Here is a 19,521-nt window from a genome sequence, read left to right as displayed (position 1 = left end):
GAACAATTAACATGAACATGATTTGGATTATGTACATACACGAACGGTCGAAACAAGTTGGCTCGACATTCCAGGGATCTGCCAAAAAACTTTGAGCCTCGCGAATATCCAGTCAAACTGTAATGCTTACAGCGAGTTAATCTGAATCGTTCCCTAACATCCAGGTCGAGCCAACGAGGAAAACTAGACAAACGATATCGAGCCGGGTTTTTACTGCAAATAACATAGAGTAAGAGTTTTATATGTTTGTTTTCAATTTTGTTGCCTGCAGAAAACACTCATGGCCAGCCAACCGAAATAAAACTTTGTCCAGTTGTCCACATGTTATCTTTTGGTTAGTTTGCTTATATAAAGGATGTGATTGGTAAATATGAAATATTGGATAAATTTTGAAATATTGGATAAATTTTGAAATATTGGATAAATTTAGATCAATCAATCAACATTTTGGCGAACTTTAACCAAACCAAAAAAACAATTACATAGTTTTATACAGATACACAGGTTTTGTTGTCTAGACATAGATTTTTTTCCCACAAAACAATCAAAAAGCAGGTTCAACGACAAGCCAATGCCTTTTGCTATACCAATGTCTTAACTCCAAAATTTTTAAATCTGCAGGTATATCACTGATTATAAGAAGTTGATTTTGTTTCATGTCCTCAACTTTGTTTTCAACCTTTATCCCCGCAAAAATTCAATTCACATTAATAATGTAGAAAACTAAAATAATTATGACACAAAGGTTATTTCAAATTGTGACTTAGATCTGCAATGCATCTTACAGAAATGTGTCCCGCACTCTAAACCATCTTTTGAAGAACTTTTATGAAAGAATAACAACCTGACAAATGTTTGGGTCAAACATTTTATTTTCATACCAAGAACAACTTTCTCCTTGATTTAACACACACTATGGCCCCTTTTCTGTACACAAATGACTTTCGAAGTGGAAATCATTACCATGCACATCTTGCATTTTAAACGTTAATAGGACAAACAAGTTGAAAATCTGTATAAAGAATGCCATGGAAGGATATGCAAGTTTAAATGTTTGAACCCGATTTAAACCCCCTATAGTGGGTTCACTGGCTATACCATGTTGATAATACCATAACTAATAGCAGACTTTAAAGCAATAAAGTAAATGTACCATAGAAAATAGTATTTCATGAACACTGAGATGAAACAATTTATTGCTGTACAAAAGTTTAGTTGTTGAAAATTAAATGAAATTGATAGATTCAGATTGACTCAAGTCCATTATTTCGGTTTTCGTCCCATGCTGTAATAGGTGAGATAAATTAATAAATGAAGTCATAAATCAGAACCCAAAAAAGCTTCTTATAAATAGACCAAGTATCAGTCTTGGTTGCATTGTCCCACCCATGTCACCATAAGGTGTTTGTTAAGTAAGGCTAGACCTGGGTTAAGTAGAAAACAGTCCAAGCAATTGACAAACCACCCACGTGTTCATGAGGATAGCAACATTGGAGATTACTCAAAATAGGAATATCTACTTGTCCTTAATTCTGACACACGCATACTATCTGACATTGCGTGAAAACAAATCTTACACTAATAACCTTATGATGTAACCTTCACATATTTTGTTAAGGATTAATCTTGATATTACGCAGTTATGATAACTTACATCAAGGATTTTCAGGACAGCATTTGATATTATCAATAAAAGTCTTTCTTCTAATCCCGTTATCAAAGAAGGCTGATCAGGTTTGTACTATACTAAACAAGAACCTTACCATAATCATTTAAATACATTTACATTGTGTTGCAATTATGACATACTTTAATCCTCTGGATATAAACCCATAGTTCACCTGTTAATAGAGCATTAGTTTACACCAATGTAGTTATGTAGTTTAGCATGATTGTGTGCAACTATAAGTTGGAAACCATTTATCCTTGGTAGAAATCAGCAACATACTCCTGGCCCCAATATCACGAAAATACAAAAGTCAAATATCAATCTCAGTCTCAACTCATTTTATCACATAATATCATTTACCAGTATTTAAAATTGTTCATGTTTTTACTCTTTTAAAAAAGACATTCTCTCATAGATTATGCTGATTCCAAAACCTCAAGATTCGAAAGAAAAATTGAGTACATATCTTTGTATTTGAGTAATTATTCAAGTACATTTTTAGCTCTAGAATTAGTTTTCTGTGAAATATTAACAAAAGGTGTTTATTAACACATTCAAAGAAAAAATAAGAGATAAAATATGTATACTATTTTAAATAACTTTTAATGTTATATGGAAAAAAAGAGTTGAGGTTTAGATCTAACTTGAGTCTTTTTGTGAAATTGCCATGAAAAAGTGGCCCTGGAGAGGCTACAACAAATGGCCTCGTGGGCGAGTGACAGACAGGAACACCATGGCAGCAACTCACCCTTGGAACAATGTATTTATACTACTGTTTGCAAATAAAATAAGTGTAACATGCTTGTTAATCAGTTAAACAAAGCATGTTCGCATTGCAATGATTATAAGGTCATGTCTTACCTCCAGAACTAAAGCAGTTTCACGCAATATTTCAGTGAGTTTGGTTCACCAAGCCAGACACATGGGTCTCCTGCGGGTACTCCAGTTTTCCCCATGACACAAGACCAAATTGTCATGTAACCAAGTGCCAATGAGAGAGATTATTATAATGGTGTAATAACTTGATTCACAATTGTTGAAAAATAAAGAAATTTAAAGTAATATTTCAAACAGTGGTGGAAGTTGCATTTGAAGTGTCATGTTGGTATTCGTAGTTGTGCCTGTTATGGGCTGGCAAATCATTCAAATTCAGCAGTTGGTTACGAGATACCATACTCAACATAGGTACTGGCAGTATTTTGATGTTCCCAAAACTTAAATCATTCAGAAGGAAATGATGAAGTTAATTACGTTAGTTGCTGGAGTTGTTTCAAAACCTTGAAACGTTAATTCCCTTTGCAAACAGCAGTATCCTACAATCAAAAGTATTTACACTTTTCCAGACATAGTCACATACAGTGAAGTATCACATGCATTGAATCCAATGACTGCATTGTGCAGCATACAGTCAAAATGTTCATGATATCCATGATGATAAAATTTTCTATGTACAAAATTCAAAGTTTTCAGTAACAATCATTTGGTGGCATTTAACAAAGACATTCTGAACTGCAGATCACTGTATCTCTTCTGTAACTCTCGTTCCCTCTCTGTCTGTCTAACCACGTCTTCTGTCAGGGACTGGAAATAGCAGAAACACACAATCAAATACAAAGCAAGGTGAATATATAACAAACCATCATATACCCTTTCAAAAAAATCTTTGCTAAAATACAATGGAAGTTTATTAAGGGGCACAACTTCAAAATGATTATCAAAAGAATAAAGTGACTTGTCTTCAATCTTTAACATATGTGTCAAGTTTTCAAAAATTTCAAGTCATTTTTGACATTATAAAGACTACTATTATACATGTGTACCTGGACTTTCTCGCCTCACAAAGGAATAAATTGAAATCAACACTAGAACTTGAGGTAAATCCCCCTTACCTCCATTCTCTTAGGTATGGCGCCGATCTCATGTTGTCGGAGGTTTTCAAACGTGGTAAGCTCCACGTGTGTCTGTTCCAGCTGCTCGTGGAGCTCAGTAACCTGCTTCAACAGACCCTGGCTCCGAGACTGAAATAAAGGAGAATAAAAAATGGGGAATTCATTTTAATATTTTAAATGATCATGTTTTTAATAACATTGTATTCCATAAAGACTTGTCTAAATCAACTTTATACTTTCTTATCTCTAAGCCTTTTAACAGAAGTTTTGACTATGAACTATAAAGATTGTCTGTTCCAACTTTTACAAATTGCAAGTGCCATCAGTGTAAAATGTGTTATTGCCTATGCCTCAAACTGAAAGAAGTATTGGAATCCAGTTAAAGATCGTGTGTTCAACATATGAATGCTAGGGCACGGCTTTGTAAGTCCAGATTTAAACAAGAGATGTTTGTCAAACATTATGCCCCCTGAGCGCCAAGTTGCCAGAAATATTTGGACAATTGAATGAAATATGCATGGACTGAAATGACAGCTGATTTGTCATTGGATGCATATGAGGCAGGTCATCTACTGGTCATACCTAATCTTCATGTCAAGTTTGATGACCATAGGTCCGGGAATTGTTGAGTTATCACTCGGACAAGCTTTGGTCTTCCAACAGACCGACCGACATGTGCAAAGCAATTATATAACCCCTCTGCTTCGAAGGGGGGCATAATTAAACTAGATGTTCACTGAAAACTGATACTTCAACTCATGCATTTAGTGACATATAAATTTCTACTGTCTACTATATAAGAAAATAAAATATGGACAATCAGAAAACCTTTTTTCAGCTTACAGTCACACTGACCTTGACCTTTGACCCACTGACCTCAAAATCAATAGGGTTCATCTGCTGGTCATGACCAATAAGCCTACCTAGTATGAGGTCCCTGGGTCAAAGCGTTCTCAAGTTATTGATCGGAAACCGTTTTTCATGTTAAGGTCACACTGACCTTGACCTTTGACCTCAAAATCAATAGGGTTCATCTGCTGGTCATGACCAATACACCTACCAAGTATGAGGTTCCTGGGTCAAAGCGTTCTCAAGTTATTGATCGGAAACCGTTTTTCATGTAAAGGTCACACTGACCTTGACCTTTGACCCACTGACCTCAAAATCAATAGGGTTCATCTGCTGGTCATGACCAATAAGCCTACCTAGTATGAGGTCCCTGGGTCAAAGCGTTCTCAAGTTATTGATCGGAAACCGTTTTTCATGTTAAGGTCACACTGACCTTGACCTTTGACCCACTGACCTCAAAATCAATAGGGTTCATCTGCTGGTCATGACCAATACACCTACCAAGTATGAGGTTCCTGGGTCAAAGCGTTCTCAAGTTATTGATCGGAAACCGTTTTTCATGTAAAGGTCACACTGACCTTGACCTTTGACCCACTGACCTCAAAATCAATAGGGTTCATCTGCTGGTGATGACCAATACACATACCAAGTATGAGGTCCCTCGGTCAAAGCGTTCTCAAGTTATTGATCGGAAACCATTTGGTATTCCGACCGACCGACCGACAGACAGACAGACCGACCGACCGACCGACATGTGCAAAACAATATACCCCACTTTTTTCAAAAGGGGGCATAAAAATCAAGCGTTCATACTGCATGAATGCAAGGAAAACATGAATCAAGCCTTATATTTACATTTTTCTCTGTTTGTTTAAATTCATGATTAAAAGTATTCCAGGTATATTTTACGCTCAGAATGGTGGATATCTGAAACCTTGTTCACTACTGTTAATATTACATTGCGCTTGTTGTTGCAATGATGGTACAGCAATGAAATAAACAATGATGTGACAATGACAACCGGTTGATGCTAAATGAATGCCAGTTGTTTTCTATGAAAAGGACCAGGGCAATGTGAATATATGAGATATCAAATACTTGCTCAATGAATGCATACGTGTACATTGTGTCTGTTACTCTAGGATCTTACATTTTCTAAAAGATACATCTCTTCGTATAAAGACACATCAGATATACAAAACTGCTGTAGACGGTATATAATGTAACAATCATTACCTGATAGCCTCCAAGTAAAATCTTCAGTTTCTTTTCAAGTTTTGCCGCTTTCTTTGAATCTTTTGTCATGAATGACCTGTTGCCCTGTAAACACATGACACAAACAATTCATAAAAAAGGTTTTGCATTTCAAACAATTTTCTTATGCTAACACTGCTAGCAATGGTAAATTAAACATGTAGGCCTATTAGTGAATTGCAGACAATTAGTAAAATTCTACAGCCAAAAAATGAATATATAAAGATGGAAGCTTGTTCACACATGTATTGCTCGTTTGGTCAAGGAACATAAATAGTAATGGGACTTGCTGCTCTGTGTAAAATTGCCTTTTTCTAATATTTGAATTTTAAGAAAACGATCAATGTTTGTACACCAAAAATATGAAAACAAGCAAGAAAATGATCTAAACAATATATACCTATGAAAAAGTCTGATGAAGAGTAGAGGATAATTAAGATAATCGATGTCAAAAATTAAGATAATCGATGTCAAAAATTAAGATAATCGATGTCAAAAATTACGAAATTCTCACTAAGTTGAAAATATTCACAAAGTTGCTTATTGACTACCAGGCCAGTCATTCAGAACGTGTGTACCACATATCATGGTATATTTAATTGTTCTTGAGTCATGGAAAACTTTGATTATTTAACATGATGCTGACATTAACAAAGTCGTGAAAATACCTTTTTCACCAATTATTTTAATAAACTAATAAACAATTAGTAACTTAAGACAATCTTATGCTAGCCAACAATTGCTTTTCACTGTCCTATAAACAGCATCCAGGCAGGAAATACCTATCAATATAATCTCAACGCACCTCAAGTCGTTTCTCGAGAGACTCTATCCTGTCCTTCTTGCTGGCGAGGTTGGCACGTGTGTATCGGTTCTGGCTAGGCAGGAAGAGAACCTGAGAGTAGCACTCGTCCCACACCTGGGAGAACGACTCAAGAGAGAGGTCACCATGGCCCATCCCCCGCTTGACCACCTCCATCTCCTCATGCAGCATCTGTCGGGCCTAGGGCAAGAAAATAACACATGCATCTATTGCTGAGTTGTATATTTTGGATTCAAAACCCTTCAGTGGAAAATGCAACTATTTATATTCAGTACCTGAATAAATTCACGAATTGTATGCTTTACTACAGCTGAAACATTTTTTTTTCAGTGGAATTTTTAAAATGTATCATAACATTTAACTTATCTTTTATAATCCTGTATACCAACAACTTACCATTTCAATTTCATCCTCAGTCACCTTTTCATATGGGTGATACTTGAGGTACGAAATATGAGCTGCCTGATTGGCCACCCCCTTCCCAGTGGTAAGGGCCTTCTTCCCTGCAGGCCCCGCCCCCAGCTGGGCCTCGGTGGGGTTGTATGCCGAGTCCTGGTGCAGCATAATCAACATCTCACGCTTAATCAACTCCTCGGCCTACAGAGAGAACACAGGCTACATGTTATATGCTGTTTCAATCAGATACCAGTATCTTTTTAGAAATATATTTATGCACACATATGTGATGGAATAAATTGTATAAAGAGATTAATTGTTTGTTTCAGTGTAAGATCACAATAGAATTTACCATGTAAGCACTTAAAGATTTATTTCATGCGCGGCATAGTCACGGGTGAAATATCTAGTTTTGGTTTTCACAAAGTGAAATTTCTTGAGATTGAAACAGTAAAATATAATTTTTATTTCACTGATTAATCTCTATTAATGACCGTAAAGCACATAATAAATCATTAATTATACTTTACAATTATTCTTGCTTACAGTGGCTTAAAAAGAGAACATAAGTAACAGAGGGCTTTTATGTAATACGGTTTATTGAGATCAACAGTCATTTGACAATTTGAAAGAAAAGTTTGCCCAGAGCTTACAACAGAATGGGGAGAATTCTTCGACAATATTAAGATTTCTTTACCAAAAAAAAGCTCTCAATTAACAAAATTAGCCCCACCTTCTGTAGATCGGTAAGTTGGGGGTCCTGGGGGCTGACATCTCGCAGAATAAGGTCATTCACATCGTACGGTCTGGGCAGGCTTCTCTGGACTGCGTGCGACTGTAGCTTTAACTCTTTCTCCACTGGAAGGGATTGTCAGGATAAAAGAGACATGTTTTTATAGCCCTGTTTCATCAAATGCAATTTGTAACTTAACAAGAGTGCTGCGGAGCCAATGCAAATGCTGGTCGGTTTGTTTTTTCAGTCAAAAATTACAAAACAATTATTATAGCAAGAATTATGGTACTTGCTCAACATTTCCTGTGGAAACATGTGTACCAAGTTTCATTTGAATACCCTGTATGTTTTTATGAGCTATGGTTAAGGTTTAAGTTTCCAGTGATGTAAAGCATGAAATTTCAATAATATGGAAGCTTGAATTTTAACATGCATGTCAGTTAAACATTTTTTTAAACCATTCAGGCCACTCACATCTAGCCCTGCGGTCAGCCTCAGACCGGTTGTCTATATCCGCCTGATCCTCGATGTATCTATGCTGGTCCCCAGCCTCATCTCCGTCCTCGTTCATATCCTCAGGAACCAGAATCTCAAAGTCATTCTTAGGTGTTGGCAGACCCGCCAATCCACGACGTAACTGGTCACGCGGATCCTGCTGCAAAGATAGACATAGCAAAGAAAATGTTATAACCATTAAAGATACATACAAATTGTCAGAACCATTAGTGGACAGGTAAATGCAAAGGTTTTGTGAAGAATATGCATCTTTCATGACCTGTTAAAATTGTTAACATAGTGTTTTCTATAAAAGAATGATTTCTTGCTTCTTAATTACTCAATAAGTGAAGAATTCGAGGTGTTTAAGTACAAATATTTAAAAGTATAATCATTGTGAGTAAAACACAAAATCAAACAATAAATCGATGGGCATTCAAGTTGAATGAATACAGAACTAGTTAATTTAAAATCATACAAACATTTACCTGTTCAAACGTGCCCCCCTCGAAATCATCCATCTGATTGATGTTAAGTTTGTCCCTCATGGGTGTTCTGCCCGGGGTCAATCCAGGCTGACCATTCTGTCCAACCAGGGGGGTCATACCATGGGGTGTCATTCCTGGGGAATATTAACATAAATTGTAGTAAATGGTCAATATGTTTCTGAATGCATATAAAGCCATTCTATAATTTTGATAAATTCTTTATTAAATTGTCTGGCAAATCTAAGTGTTACCAACAACAACATAATTGATCAGAGTCTTCTTTCTTTAAACCACTGTCACCCATCACATCCTGCGCAAATGATTTCAAACGTTATAAAACCTTAACTACAGATTCATTCTTTTTTTATTATAATTGAATCAAGCTACCTCCCTCCTCGCCCATTTGCCCCGGAGTCCGGAAGGGTGTGCCCAGGACAGTGTTGGGAGTGGCCATCATTCTCTGTTGTGGGGTGACACCACTGAAGTCTGACTCATGTAGGGGAGCATTCAGGCCCCCCTTCAGGGGCGTGTCCACGTTTGTCAGTGCCATGATGTTTTGGGCTTCCTGGAAGAATTAGGGTACAGGAATTGATATTGAGATATCAGGTTCATTTTCATGTGATTTTCATAATTGTAACATGCACAGATCAGAAAAGTTATTGTAATTTATCATTGTAAATGGAACACTAGAAATGTGTCCATAGGACACGGATGCCCCCACTTCGGTTTTTTGTCACAGAAAATAAGCCATAATGATTTTTGAAGTATTTTTGGCAAAAAAGGGCCGTAACTCCTAAATGACTAAAGCGATTTCCATGACTATCGAACTTGATCAAGATATTATGGTCACAAACATGTGTTTAAAGTTTGGTGAGGATTGGACAAACAGTTTGCAAGAATTAGATCGGAAACAATCTTCGGGACGTATTTTTCAAGTCTATTTTTGCAAATAAAGGGCCGTAACTCCTAAATGACAAAAGCGATTTCCATGGCTATCGAACTTGATCAAGACATTATGGTCACAATCATGTATGTAAAGTTTGGTGAAGATTGGACACATACTTTTCAAGAATTAGATTGGAAACATATATTTTTGAAGTATTTTTGGCAAAAAAGGGCTGTAACTCCTAAATGACTAAAGCGATTTCCATGACTATCGAACTTGATCAAGATATTATGGTCACAAACATGTGTTTAAAGTTTGGTGAGGATTGGACAAACGGTTTTCAAGAATTAGATCGGAAACAATCTTCGGGACGTACGTACGTACGTACGTACGGACAGACGTACAACCCTATATGCCGCCACTTTGTGGGGGCATAATAAAAGGTCTAACTGGGGCAAATTTATCTCACAATGAAATTTGACTTAGACATTATGCCAACAAACAATGTCACCAAGTTTCATCCTTACCAGATTTATAAGATGGAATTGACACCCTCTCTAACGCCAATGCCACCAAGAATAATACCTTTATGTTGCCTATTCATAATCACCTTAAATTTGAATATCATACCTGCATGAGGACATCTGATGCCAGGGCGGGTGTACGGGGGGTTCGCAGGGCATTGGATCCTGGGGTGACACTATAGTCCTGCAGCAGACTGGCTGTTGCCCCATTCTGGGCTCCAGATTCCTCTGCCTGGGCCCGGGCATTCTCACTCGCGTAACCCACCTTTACAACCTGTAGAAGGGATTGTTACATCACATAGTTTTAGCAGTTTCTTACAACAAATCACAAATTTTATTTGCAAATAGTTTTGGACTAAAGAAATGTTTGCACATAAAGAAACATGACTTTGGTACATAAACCTGAATACCACTAACTATATGCACATGTGTGAATTCCATAGCAAATTTGTTTAATGCTTTGCATTCTGCATTAGTTTTAATTATGGTATAAGGTGTCATAATGAATAAACTTTCAGACCAATCAAACTTTCCCATCAAATGTGTGCAGCAAAGGCTAATAAGTACAATATATTTAAACATTGAAACCCCATACCTCTTCCAGTTCAGACTCAGAAATCTGGGGTGCAGGCAAAACAAGCTTACTCCGTTTCTTCACAGGCTCTTGGAAGCTGAAAATGGGTGTTATTATAAATCATGGGTTTAATCATATATATCAGTGAATAAGACAAGAGGTTATGTTTGAAGTATGAATTGAATTGAATGGAGGGTATTGAAGTTATAAGTTTAAGTTCCAACTTGTCCTAAAAGTTTAACGGAAGCCGACGCCCGGGCAAGTAGTATTGCCCTCCTAATTCTTTAGAGGTCGAGCTAATTATGACACCTGAGCACTTGTTTGTCAGAAACAATTGCTAGAGAGCATTTAAGTGTTTCAGGAAGATATACATTAACAAAAACCATGACCATGGCCTTTTACCTACTGACTCTAAAAAAAGGGTCATCTATTAGTTTTATGGTCCTAGGTGAAGCAGTTCTGGACTTATTGTGAGTTAGAAATGTCTCAATAGCATTGACCATGACCTTGACCTTTAACCAATTGACATCAATATTGAAAGGGGTCATCAACTGGTCAACTAAAACCTAACTGTGTTGTTTCATGATCCCAGGCCAAACAAAACATGGTCTACCGACTGACCAATCAATGGACAGACCAACCAACCTATTGACATTTGTAAATCAAAATAGCAGGTCAAAAATATGCCCTACTTGCTCTGTCCAGCAATAAGACCGGGAAGATCACTCTCCTTCCTCTTCTTCTGCTTGTCCTTGTCCTTCCTCCTATCACGCTAGAAAGAGAGATATTTACTAGTCTACTATGTCTAAACGTCTTCAAACGATTTCAAATGTACACTTACATTATAAACCTAAAGAATAGTATGGGTCTCTGTGTAATTTGTCTGTTAAAAAGTTATTATGACCATTTCCAAATTTCCAAGAAATCAAATGCTAATTACAATGTACCTGAGATACATTGTGATAATGAGTAGAACATATTACAGTAATTAGTGATTTTTATTTTGTTCATGTACTTGAGGTTTTGTTAATTACACCATAATGACTATGAGTCACTTCCTCATGCTACTATGTTTTCATATATTACAATTGAACAAAGATCTAAATTGATGACAAGAGTTAATTTTGCGAATATAAAACCCTCATGAAATTAAAGTCATCTACAGTACCTCCTATCCTCCTGACCATCTCCTACTGTTTAAGAAGCTTGTAGTTTGCATTACCCTATACTTCAATATACTACTCTAAGTCTGAATGCCATGCTCCAAGCTCAAATGTCCCACCCTAGCCTGAATGTCCCGTCTGTGCCTGAATGCCCTTTCCCCAGCCTGAATGCTCTTCCCCAGACTAAATGCCCTCCCCCAGCCTGAGTGCCCGTTCCCCAGACTGAATGCACTTTCCCCATCCTGAATGCCCTTCCCCAGACTGAATGCCCTTTCCCCAGCCTAAATACCATAAATCCCAAGCTTGAATTCACTGCCCCAGTCTGAATGCCTTTCCCTAGCTTGAATGATCAGTCTAAAGCTTGAATGCTGTTTCCAGCTTGAATTCTCATTCCCGCGCTTGAATGCCCTGTCCAAAGCTTGAATGCTGTTTCCGGTTTGACTGTCCTGCACCAGCCTGAATATTCAGCCTGTTCCCAGCATGAATGCCTTTTCCTTACTTGAATGACCTGCCTCAAGCCTAAATACCATTCCCAGCCTGAATGCCCTTTCCCCAGCTTGAATACCCTTACCCCGACTTGAATGCTGTGTCCCCAGTTTGAATGCTGATCCAAGCTGGAAAGGCCATTACAGCCAGAATGCCTTTTCCCTGCCTAAATGCCCTTTCTCAGGTGGAAAAATGTTTCTAGCCTAATTGCCCTTTCCCCAACTTCAATGCCATGTCCTCAGCTTGAATACCCTTTCCCCAGCTTGAATGTCCTTCCCAGCTTGAATGACCTGCCCAAAGGTTGAATGCCCTTTCGCAGCTTCAATGCCCTTTCCCCATCTTAGATGCCTTATCCCAGCCCTGAATGCCCTTTTCCCAGCTTAGATGCCCTTTCCCCAGCCTGAATGCCCTATCCCTAGCTTAGATGACAGTTCCTGACCCTGAATGCCCTATCCCCAACCTTAATGCCCTATCCACAGATTAGATGCCCCTTCCCCAGCTTCAATGTCCTTTCCCCCAGCTTGAATGCCCTGCCCCAAGCTTAAATGCCCAGTATCAAGCTTGAATGCCGTTCCCAGCTTGAACGCATTGCCACAAGTTTGAAAGCCCTACTCCAGCTGAAATGCCCTTTCCCAACACCAACCTAATGACCAGGCCTCGACCAGTAAGTCATGTTACCAATTTTACTGTCCTGTCCTTAATCTGTATGCTTGAATGCCCTGTCCTAGGCTTGAATGCCCTGCCCCCAGCTCACCTCTTCTTTTGTGTCCCTCCTCCCTCCATCCATATCCTGCTGACGAAGGCGCTTGTAGTTCGGGTCCAGTGGGTCGTAATGCTCCTGTGAGGTGTCATGGAATCCTAAAATATAAAATAAATTGATGCTTATATAATGCATAATTACTACAGTTTGCAAATGAAATTTCAAGGTCTTGAAGTATCAAATGATATTGGCTTTTGATCTGTCCAAAACCACTAGGTGATTTTTGAATCAAGAGCAACATCTACAGCAGAGCCTGTCAGTGAACTTTACATATCAAAGAAACAGTACTTGATATAAAATAAATTTACTGCTGTTTTTTCTCTAAACTAGACTCTCTGTCCGCTCTGCAGACCCTCCGTACACCTGTCCTGGCACAAGTACCATGTTTCTTTTGTTTTCATTCATACATTAACTTAATCACCATAATTATAATGAGCATAATAACCTCATTCTTTATACATGAACTTATAGTATAATCATACTTAAAAAAGCACTGCAAAGCTAACGCCACCACTTGTCTGTTTCATTTTCAATTTAAGCTAGAGTCATAATGGTCTTCACATTTGCATATTGTTCCTTGCAACTTGTTTATCAACTTTCATTTGAATATCTTGATAAGTTTTTGCATTATGTCCAATGGTAAAAAAGTTGTAAGATATCGCAGCAGACACCATCAACTTTATATCTTTAAAAAAACAGACAAGCTTAAAGTGTGTAAAAATTCAGAAACGTACCTGGTGCAGGTTTTTTCTCAAATGGAACTTCAGCATTGTAGTCCACCCCTCTCCTCCTTCTTTGTTTCTTCTTGATCCTGAAATAAGATGTGAATACTCAATTTACTTGTCATGCACGGTTCATACAGCCAGACTTGTAAAATTCCAGGAGTTTTCAAGGATCTCTATTTGATTTTCAAGGACTTAAATAATAAGCTATTAAAATTACATATTTGGCAAGCTATGACAAACTAGAAATGTGTCCATAGGACACGGATGCCCCCACTTCGATTTTTTGTCACAGAAAATAAGCCATAATGATTATTCAGGATAATCTGCACATATAGGATAAGTTGAGTTGAGTTGGGTTTTACGGCATCGCAAGACTGTATAGGTTATATGGCGCCATTCAGGCAGGAAAAAACTTGTTGGATCCACATTGGACACATACTTTTCAAGAATTAGATTGGAAACATATATTTTTGAAGTATTTTTGGCAAAAAAGGGCCGTAACTCCTAAATGACTAAAGCGATTTCCATGACTATCGAACTTGATCAAGATATTATGGTCACAAACATGTGTTTAAAGTTTGGTGAGGATTGGACAAACAGTTTTCAAGAATTAGATTGGAAACATATATTTTTGAAGTATTTTTGGCAAAAAAGGGCCGTAACTCCTAAATGACTAAAGCGATTTCCATGACTATCGAACTTGATCAAGATATTATGGTCACAAACATGTGTTTAAAGTTTGGTGAGGATTGGACAAACGGTTTTCAAGAATTAGATCGGAAACAATCTTCGGGACGTACGTACGTACAGACAGACAGACGTACGTACGGACAAGGGCAACCCTATATGCCGCCACTTTGTGGGGGCATAAAAATTGGAACATAGTAACCTGTCCAACATTTAGTTGTCCAGAGCAATAAGAACTGACGGCTGAGGCGTTATGGAAAGCATGACATTTGTATTGTTAAAACTGGAGCAGATTGGACTGACCGCTTTGGCGATGGTGGAATGATAAACATGTCAATAATATAACTAGTAGGCAGATTTATCTTGTGTTTTTTCAACTTTGAGTAAGATTTCAGGGCAGACTCGCCAATTAGACTGATGTCAATAACTCTTATATAATGTTTAGACATAGCTTTGTGTTTATTTTCATAATCAATCATGGCAAGAAGCCACTTTTTGTTCAAAATGCAAGACATTTTCAGTGACATTTTCAGCAAAAAGAAACTGGAAACAGAAATATGCTGAACCAGTGCTCATGTAATTGGTACCACCAGAGTCTTAAACACATACCATACCGTACAGTCACACTCACCAACAGATTTGAATGGTAAAGAGTTACTAGCAAAGCTTCCTCTAAGTTTAAACTTTTATGTAAAGCATTTTTTACAAGTCACTTAATTTTGAACAGAACAACGAAATTTAAGGTCTATTTCCAAAAAACAAGCACTTTTGAAGCAGTTTTTAAGGCAACATAAAAGTTCAAGTTTTTATTGCAAATTCAAGGACTTTTCATCCAGCAGCCTGAAATTCATGTACTGTTCATGTCTGTGTGAACTCTGTTATGTAAAAGGGATGCTATACAGATCTTTTAAATGTTTTACAGGAAGCAGTCTGAATGACTCAGAAAATGCACTATGCTAACAAAAATGAAAACCCTTCCTCCAAACAAAAGTTTAAATGCTTTCAAAACTCTTACCTCTTGGTACATTTTTGGATGTTTAGGACTTCTATAAAACTTAATAAACAATCACTATGTTGTACTTATATCACTTACTCTATGCCAGCAGCTCTGAGTTCTCTGCGTTTCTGCAGCGCGGCGAGCCGTCTAGCCTCCTCTAGCTGTTTCTCCCGAGCTTTCCTCTTTGCTTTCTTACCCTGTGTGTTTGCCAGCCTTGCGCGCGCCTCAGACAACATCTCCAGTTCTAAGAGAATGACAGTAAAGTGGTTACAGTCAAACCTGTATTAAGTGGCCACCTTTGGAAAAAGGTCAAAATGGCTGTCTAATTATCATCTTCAATGTAGAAGTTTATATACAAATGTAGATAAGATAAGTAAATAACTTTATTCCAAAATTATAAATAGAATACAGTAAATAAATCTTCATACATACATGTGTGCTGTAAATAGCAAAAACAACAAAGAATCCCCAAACTCAGTCCACGATTACATACACAACTACATCAAGTTCACTTTTTAAAGTAATCTGTCATTTTCATTTGCTTTACATCAGTCTCTAATCTAAAGTGCATGAAAAAATCCTGTACCGACATTATCATGTCCAGCATGTCACTCTTTGAGCACTGTAGGGCAAATGTTTAATAGTGACAAGCGTTTGGATTATCATTGCTCACATATTGCTCCACATTTTCAAGCTTACGCTTAAGCAAGAAATTGACTTGTGTCTGTCCACAGTTAAATTCCTTGGCAACACTTCTTGTACAATGAATGTTTTCTAATAATTTTACACACTTGACACGTTCATTTAGAGTCAAACACTTACCATTTGTTTAATTGTCACACATGATTAAAATTTAAAAAGAAAACCAGGCAAAATGCAATGAAAATATTGGTTCATAAAAAAGAAGTCTGTGCACTTTAAAAATTAAAATTGAAATCAATACAAATGATTTGATGATGGAAATATCTGAGGCCATTGTATTTCTCCATAAACTTCAGTATGTAATTAATGCTGTGTATTGGAAAATTCATTTGCAGAAGTGTCATTGACATTGGATTAGTGGCGGCTAATTAATGTTTATATATGGCAATTAGATGAGTTATACATTTTAAAATTAGAGAACATGGCAGTATAACTACATCTTCAAAATTTACTGTTTATGCTATATTCGAACCAACATATCTCTTTGAGTGCATAAGAACAACAATAGAACATAAGGAATAGAATATTTTGACAGCATAAATAATTTGATAAATAATGCATTTTATAACTTAGAGAACATCGAAGGATGACTACCATCTTCATCCATGTCAACGGGGTCAGGTTTGGCAGGCTTGGCCTCTGCATTTGGGTCGATCTCTCCAGGCTTGAGTCGACGCGGGTCATCTTCACTCTCATCACGGTTCTGGGCTTTGTCACTGGCAAAACCACAAACAACAGATGTGTATGTGTAACATATATAACCAGCATGCCATGAACATTATGTACACTTGCAACTACATGCAAACTCTTTTTAAAAAAAAACACTGGCAAAGGGTATCTGTTTTCATTCTTCCCTTTCAATGGGAATAATGCTTTCATAATTCAAGTAAATAAAAAGTTGAATAGAACTTACAGCAAGTATTCATAGTGCTCTAGACACTGTGCAGCGGTGCGGCCAACTATGGGAGCGATAGTTCTCCACTGTGTGGGCATCAGCTTGGCCAGGTGAAGCAGTTTCTCCTCTTCCTCACGACTCCATTCTGTCTTCTTGATGCTAGGGTCAAGCCACTCATACCTGCATGAATCAAGTATAATATACTGAAGTTGTGCATATTTTTTATGACGTAAGATAAACCCTTATTGGTTTGTTTCTTTGGTTGTCTGTGAACAATTCCATTTATGGAAATTTTAAGCTACAAAATACTGATTGACAAACGGTCAACATTTTTTCAACCTTATTCACCAGAACGCGTTTGTAGACTTGAAACAATAATATAATATGCATGTCAACAGATCTTCTAGTCCACTGGTCAATTTTTGTACGTGTTCCTGTAATATGAATTAACCATACACTGGTAGCTCAATTTTCAAACAGAGATACAAAATACTAAGTGCCATAAATTATAAAACTGTACGGTATATATGTTTTGAAAAACATACAGGAAATAGAGAAACAGCCTTAATTGAACAGAACTATATACAAGTTAGGTTAATATTTCTAATCCTACCATCTGGCTTTGCACTGTTTGGCCGACTTTCTGTGAAGAAGAGAAGCGATACGTGCCCACTGATTTTTGCCATATTTCATCACAGCTGCCTTCAGAATCTCATCCTACAAAATATCATGTAATGAGTTGAAAATGAGTCAACAACTTTGTTTTATGTACCATACATGCCATATCCCCCTCCAAAAATTGTTGTAATAAGAGTGTGTTGCTGGAATTATTTAATGAATGATAACTTTTTATTTTCTTAATCAGTGCTTTAAAATTTAATGTGCTAAGTTTATAAACATTCTAGTACTGTAAATTCACAAAAACTTGTTTTTCTTTATATATATATATATAATAATGATGATGTCTTACATATATGCTATGAATTGATGTTACCGTATAATGTGTTATTCATTCTTATACTGTATAGTGCTGGAAATTGGTTCCAGTTTGACTTTCAATAATCAGTTCCATTCAAGTAACCAATAATCGATAGAACAATCGGTTTTTGACAATACATGAATTGTATTTTTTATTATATTATATATTTATAAACTATGCTTATGTTATGTGTATGTTTGAAGTAATTTAGTGTTATTGTTGGTTTCGGCCATATGGTCATGTTAACGATAACAACTGAACACTTCCAAATGAAAAAAAACAACTCAAAGGCGGAAATTAAGCCAATGCAAATAATGAGAAGAAAGAAGAAAAACAACTTGCCAGTTGAATCAATGATCGATATTGACCAAATACAATCAATTGTCGCCAATATCAGTCCCAACCAATCAATTTTCGATTATAATTGATCATCGGAACATCACTAATATTGTATGTATAATAGAGAAATAAATAAATGTAATTAATTACTCGTTCAGATTTCTGTATTTAGTCTTTTATTAAAAATGTTGATATTGCACTTAATTTTGGTGAGTAAAAATCTCCTGGCCTAATATCAAAACCCACTGGAATTCAGATCAAAATCCCCTGGGGAGCCTCTCAGAAATATGGCATGTATGATGTACATAATTATAATAATTGCAGGGGTTTCAAGACTAAAAGGTGGTAATTCAAATCAATTAATTTAAAACATCCACGATGACAAAACACTTTTGGAAACAAAAGGAAAGATCGAATGCTATATTCTGCTATATGCAATATCCTCTATATTCTTACTTTCCTCCTACTTTTTAAAAAAAAATCGCCGAGTTGCTCGTTTTCCGCCGAGGGTTTTATTGCCAGTTTACCATTTACCATTTACTGGCAATAAAACCCTTGGCGGAAAACGAGCAACTCGGCGAAAATGGTGAATTTTAGCGAGGAAAAAGGTTACGTACTTGGCAGGAGTCCGCGATAAATTAAAAAACCCTCGGAGTGACCGAGGAAAGTGGTAGTTCCGCGTGGAGTGTACTGTATATATGACCGAAAAATTGTGTGTGAATGTGTTTTGGCGGTGTAACAAAATGTTGTCATCAGTGCAAATTTGTGATGTAAACATACAGTACCTCGTTTAACTGATTGACAAACACATTTTCAACGAATTTTTTTTAAAAAGTAGGAGGAAAGTAAGAAAATAGAGGATATTGCATATAGCAGAATATAGCATTCGATCTTTCCTTTTGTTTTTAAAACAACAATAAAAATGACAAACATGCGGCGTAAACTTACTTCCGTATTTCTCCACACACCCCCTTTAATCATAATACGCGGCATCTTTCTAGCGTTTTGGTGTTTTCAAAAGCAAAAATATGATTAAGAAAAGAAGCGTTTTCACTACGATGGTTGCTTTGATTTCTGTAATGCCTAATGAGTAAACCGGTTGGTTTTAAAATGCGGATGCAATCATGTTTTATAGATTTTGAATGTAAGATCTATAAAAAGGAGTATATTCAGGCTTATTTAGGATATATGGATAAAAAAAACTGCAA

General features: G+C 36.8%; 1 protein-coding gene across 2 annotated transcripts; it reads right to left on the bottom strand.

Annotated features, from left to right (window-relative positions):
• Positions 1–1,990: 1,990 nt before the first annotated feature.
• LOC128238259 (cell division cycle 5-like protein) lies at positions 1,991–19,396 on the bottom strand. Of its 2 annotated transcripts, none has more exons than XM_052953975.1 (19): positions 19,262–19,396; positions 17,609–17,712; positions 17,014–17,175; positions 16,695–16,816; positions 15,495–15,642; positions 13,724–13,800; positions 12,984–13,087; positions 11,273–11,352; positions 10,602–10,677; positions 10,113–10,280; positions 8,984–9,161; positions 8,597–8,730; positions 8,088–8,268; positions 7,614–7,738; positions 6,881–7,081; positions 6,467–6,664; positions 5,644–5,727; positions 3,559–3,687; positions 1,991–3,250 (listed from the first exon to the last, which is right to left on the bottom strand). In XM_052953975.1, exons 1-19 carry the CDS (start codon positions 19,304–19,306, stop codon positions 3,146–3,148), a joined length of 2,421 nt encoding a protein of 806 aa, XP_052809935.1. In that variant the 5' UTR covers positions 19,307–19,396; the 3' UTR covers positions 1,991–3,145. The 2 variants fall into 2 exon arrangements, with proteins under 2 accessions (XP_052809935.1, XP_052809936.1); XM_052953976.1 differs by having other exon boundaries at positions 8,088–8,265.
• Between the last annotated feature and the right edge of the window lie 125 nt (positions 19,397–19,521).

This window comes from Mya arenaria, chromosome 6 (genome assembly GCF_026914265.1).
Source record: "Mya arenaria isolate MELC-2E11 chromosome 6, ASM2691426v1".
NCBI lineage: Eukaryota > Metazoa > Mollusca > Bivalvia > Myida > Myidae > Mya > Mya arenaria.
Note: the sequence above shows the minus strand (reverse complement) of the source record. Positions and strands in the feature narration are given on the sequence as shown.

Excerpts from the sequence above, each read along its gene's own strand:
- LOC128238259 (XM_052953975.1), bottom strand. The coding sequence starts at position 19,306 with ATGCCGCGTATTATGATTAAAGGGGGTGTGTGGAGAAATACGGAA. Across the intron at positions 13,088-13,723 it reads TGAGAAAAAACCTGCACCAG|GATTCCATGACACCTCACAG; the intron begins GTACGTTTCTGA and ends TTTATATTTTAG. Across the intron at positions 10,281-10,601 it reads CTGAGTCTGAACTGGAAGAG|GTTGTAAAGGTGGGTTACGC; the intron begins GTATGGGGTTTC and ends TCCCTTCTACAG.